Raw genomic sequence first — 5,272 nt, forward strand, 5'->3', positions numbered from 1 at the left:
AAAAAAAAATAAAAAGTGAATTTAAAAAAAAAAAAAAAAAAAAAAAAAAAAAGCAAGCCAGTTGAAGTGCCACATCTGAATAGGCCTGATGCATACACTGCCGGTATCACAAAACTTCACTCTGTCTTGAGGAACACGAAACGCTTGCATCAGCTAAAATCTTGAAACTCTCAGAATAGTGGAATTTAATCTAAAATATGTGGTACAGGTATGTGGCATCCAATTGGGTTAGACAAAAACTGGGGATAAACTTAACAGGAGTTCCAAAACCAAACTTAAGACCACATGCAGAATGAGAGCCAGACCATGAATTAAAATATTTTTTCCTTTTAGTTGGAAAGGTTTCTAGGAAAAAAATACTTGGGTCTGGATACATCTGGATACATGTTCTATCTGAACTCTTCCAAAAAGAAGTGAAAAGATGCTTTTAACTTGGATTTGGACAGCTTATCATGCTTTAATATTCTTAATTCTGTAAGAGATTACTCTTGACAAAATAACAACTTGTTAATTAAAGACAAAAACACTGCAAAGAATTTACTTTATCCACTAGCTGTTTACAGTACGTTCTACCAAAAGTCTTCCTTACCATTCAGGTACTTTAGTTGATCAGAGAATTCCTGTGCATGAAGTATTTATCTAAATATATATAGCTTTATGTATATGCTCTCTCTTGCTACATACACACATTTTTACTAATATTATCAATTAAACTCCTACTAAAAATAAGCCAGTGCATGCAAGTAATTCTGCAAATATGCTTGGTCAATTTCAGTTTTAACTCCCACTTAGATTTCAGGAAAGCAAGAACCTGAAGTCATGGCTTTCAATGAATCTTTTTTACTTTCTATGGAAGGTATGCATTTATATAGTAAATTGAAGCCTGTTGACCAAGTCTTTACTCTTTACTTATGTGCTCCACAGACTACGCAACCCACAAAGCAAATTAAATCCACTGAAATTACCATCTTCTCTCAACATCAACGTTCAAGTGTGTATAGACTTGTAAAAGTCTTTGGTGTAAGAAGCTGCTTACTGCAAAAATGGCCAGCTACCTTCCACTCACGCTACACTGAGCACATGCCTTTTTACTAGGAAAGGAAGGTTTGCTCAAGCCCTCTCTACCTTGTTCTGCAGAAACACAGAAGAGCAAAGAGATGGGAAATCAGGTTGGTATTCAAATAGTACCAACATTTCATTGCTGCAGTCCCTGTTCTACCTGGCACCTGTCTTGCAAATCAGGTGTAACTGCCCTTCCTTGCTGATTAAGCTTTCTTATTACTATGTAACTTGAATGTATGTATTCATACTGAAGTTTGTATGCTGAATTGTTCTGAATGCTGTCAAGAATGCTATACAAAGATGCTCCACTTATGTAAGCTTCTCAACGTACTGCTAAGAAGTCTTTGTGTCTACACTCACTTGAGATCCAGATGAACAGTATCTGTGATATTTTACCTTGAGCTACTTCAAAACATTATGGAATAGTTATTTCAAGTAAACAAGAAGCTGGAAAGTAGACTCCACTGTGATTATTGAACAGAAATCAGAACACCAAGCAACAAGACTAGTTAACAATGTTTACAGTAATTTCCATCATGCTCGGTCCTAGTACTGATTTAGAGCTTCAGAGGTTCCTGAAATAGGCAAGGGAAGTCCAAATGGTGTGGCCATGCAGTTTGCCATCTGTAGCAAAACAGAACTTCAGGACCAACACCTGCAACCACGGAAAGTTTTTTAGTGATCTAGCAGAGAGATGAATAGATGCAACACTGGAGAGGTATGAAGCAGTGTGGAAAACTGTTCATTCTTCTTACTTCAGAAAAAAAAAAATCACCTTCACAGCTAAACACAGTGAATAAAGGACAGCTACAACTCCTTACCACAGTGCATCAAGTCAAAAGTCTATGACCAGTCCCTTCTCCAGCCCTCCTATTGCTGAGAATACTACAAGCTTTCCACAACTTTTTCAAGTCATGGTGTTCCTATAAAACACCATGTAATGGTGTATTTTTGTAAAGCCAGCCATGATCCACTGCTTAACCTTCTGAAGTAATGATGGTGGCTCCCCTGTATCAGGCTATAATTACTATCACTCCAGAATGACAGCAATGGAATTTGACATCAGACACCCAAGGCAAGGGAACGGGCTTTACTGCACTTGTAAAGTATCAATTTTGCAAACTGACACAAATTTTCAAAGACTTCTCCTAGTTAACACCAATGCTGCTACTTAGATTATCACTGTATTCACCTCCATCTTTTCTTTTTTCCTACTAATTCTTGAATTTGATCTTTGCAATTTATTCCCAGCAGCAGTTCTCAATTGCTTTCTTCACTTATTCCATTTCCATCCCTAGCATTCTGAATGGAATGGGATCACTATAAGCTTAAACATATTCTGTGCTGATCCTACTTCCACTCTCTAAAGTTCACATTTCCAGATATGAAGGATAATTACACCAACACTTCGAAGTTACAGTTAACTATCTGTCTACAGCTGCAGCTTGCTAAGGTACCTCACCTCAGAGTGAATACCACCTAGAGTACTGGAAACCTACCAGTTAAAGAAAAAACCACACAACTATAACCCAAGGATAAGTAAAATAAAAATATTCCGTATTATTTTAATAATGGAACTAAGTTAGACAGAAAAGGGTTCCATCATCTAAAATGGCAAGTTTTCTCGCTTCGCTTACAAGAACAGCTTTCTGATAATGAACATGAAAATAAATTTTCCAAGGCCTGCCTGTGAATTAGACTATGGGGTTATGTCACAGGTTAGTAATGAGCATTCTGGACCAAACCACCACAGGTTATCAAGTGACACAAGCCTAGGAAAAACCGTTGTTTGAATTTTCAATTTTTTGAAGCTTTAAGATGTACTCAGCAGGACATATAAAATGAAGAACAAAGTCTCACTTTGCAGACAAATGTGAAGCTTTGAGTACTGTGCATCCTCCTGATACTTATTTTTCATTAAATTCATGGGAATCTTACAACATTTAATTGTTTAATCTTATGAACCCCTACGGCTTTTAAATAACTTTGATATACAGATACTTATGGCCATTCACAGTTCAATACAAAATAGTTTCTCCACAGACCTTTAGCAAGGTGGCTTCTTTCAAGTAGTTCGAAAATTCACACACAAACTTGTAGGTTCATGTTTGTTGGAAGCTTTTGGTTTGGCTTTTTTTAAGTGACAAGGAATATTTTGCCCCAGATGAAACTTCAAACTTGTTTGTTAACTGTAACAGTATCAACTTTATAGGAAGCAGATTTCTTCAAAAATTACTATGTGGTAGAGCTTTCAAATTATTCACAACATTGAAAATGTACTGTCTTTCTAGAACACTCCTGTGTATTAATAGGAAGCTTAACATAAAAATACACAACAATTATAAAAGTCTCTTTAGTTTCACTGTTCGTACATTTCCTTGTGATTTGCATCCAGGGTCACCTAAACAATTCTCCCTTCCCTGTCCTCCCAGTCCATCATACACTGTAGAAGTTTGATGGCCAGCACATGCTGACTGATCAGCTGGAAGTCATACATTCTTCTTGCATTTCTTCTCTTGAGGCAGTAATTTAGATCTCTCTCTATCCAACTGGAAGTTTCCACAGTCTGCAGAACATAGTTTTTTTATGGCACTCTGACTGACAGAATTAGCTAACCACTTCAACAGGCAAAGAACAGATCTGACAGAAAGAGGGGCAGAAAAACAGCACAGTCACCTTTTAGAGGAGAAGTCTAAGGCCCACCTTTTATTGGCGAGTTGATTTTTAAACCTCTCGGTTTATCATATTTCTAGTTTTGGAAATCTAAACTTTGTAGCACTGGAGGGGCTTTTTGAACTTGGAATTGTAAGTGAACTTAATTCCACCCCTACTAACCGGCTGTCACCCTGCATGGATGCAAGGACATTCTAATCACACTCTTCCAAACATTTGAACATTCTGCACCTGATAGAAGTAATTTGACATTAGAGAACTGATTTTAGGTTTCTTTTTAGTTAAGAACACAGCTGGAAAATAGTCCTTTAACTTCTGAATACAAATACAAAGTTAACACTTTCAGCTATACTAGTATGACAGCTTTAAAGAATGACAGAATTATAAACGTATTTCATATAAAAAAATGAAGTGAACCACTGCCCCTTTAAAGACACCCTAATTAGGGTTTTATACAACATATAGTATGTATGTGTGTCTTGCACTTTATAGAGGATAGCTTTATTTTAACATTTTAAGTCAATATTTTTGATACCTCAGGCACTTTTTTCCCTCAAGAGTGATACTATTCTGCTGGATGCCAACATGGCTTTAATACTACTTCAGCTTCATTATGTAAGACATATACAAGATCACTCCCATTCTTAGCTGAAATGATGTGAACATAACAAGCAGATTAAGCACCTGCAAGAAAGCAAAGCCATTCTTCCTACCTATGATCTGCATGCTAACCACAACACTTCAGCGCTCAGTTCAAATATAATTTAGTTTTAGTAAACAAAATATAAGAAAATACATAGCCAGGAATAACTGAAATAAGCAAGTGCTTACCTTGACTCTCCACTACTGTTTCTTACACTTTCTTCATCACTGTGCCCATTCATTGTAAATATTAAGTTTAAAAAATAAATAAAAGTCCACTCAGGTTACAAGGTGGATATCAGGAATCCGCTTCTTGGTACTGTGTATGTTTTCCAGACACTGTATGTGTTTGCTTTAGTGTTCTCAGCGGGTATTCAAGATTTCTCCCAAAATACCTAAAATAGGAAAGGAAAACATTAACACAGTTTTAAAGTATGTTTGCAATTAAAGACCTACCAAAAATACTACATTTTTTTCCACTAACAGTGAAAGGGGGCATGTTTGACGTCACATGTGTAACTCAAAAGTAGCATTTTTTTTGTGTGCTACCTGTTCACGGTTGATCATTTTATCACCATTTCCTTTTCTGAGGGAAAAAAAAAGGATTTTTCCTGCTGTCTGTGAAAACGTCCAGAGAACAGCAGGTCCTCATATTAGTCATATTTAAAAAACTGGAAGATCTAAATAAAATGCACAAAATGCAGGGAAGACCTGTCTCACTTTTTGTTTGACTGCAGTGGGGTTCCACCATACACTTCTTTACGCCATCATGCTTCTTTATGCAACTTTTCATGGAGAGTGCTATAAAGATGGCAATTTCTGCTGAATGACTAGCTGCAGAACAGGAAAAGTTATGGAAATTACAATTTCTTTAGTACTGGAGGGTGAGAACAGT

The 5,272-nt window shown here is 36.5% G+C and overlaps 1 protein-coding gene across 2 annotated transcripts in view; it reads right to left on the bottom strand.

The window, feature by feature from the left end:
• Positions 1-4,792, bottom strand: part of CHD1 (chromodomain helicase DNA binding protein 1) — a 53,542-nt gene extending 48,750 nt beyond the window's left edge. Inside the window, exon 1 of one of the 2 annotated variants that reach the window (XM_008630784.2) lies at positions 4,567-4,772. In XM_008630784.2, coding sequence (XP_008629006.1) covers positions 4,567-4,619 — 53 coding nt within the window. In that variant the 5' untranslated portion in view covers positions 4,620-4,772. Of the gene's footprint in view, positions 1-4,566 lie in introns of both variants that reach the window. The other variant, XM_017730482.1, reaches the window with a different exon arrangement.
• Between the last annotated feature and the right edge of the window lie 480 nt (positions 4,793-5,272).

The sequence above is a fragment of the Corvus brachyrhynchos genome, unplaced genomic scaffold (genome assembly GCF_000691975.1).
Source record: "Corvus brachyrhynchos isolate BGI_N302 unplaced genomic scaffold, ASM69197v1 scaffold33, whole genome shotgun sequence".
NCBI classification, from domain to species: Eukaryota; Metazoa; Chordata; class Aves; order Passeriformes; family Corvidae; genus Corvus; species Corvus brachyrhynchos.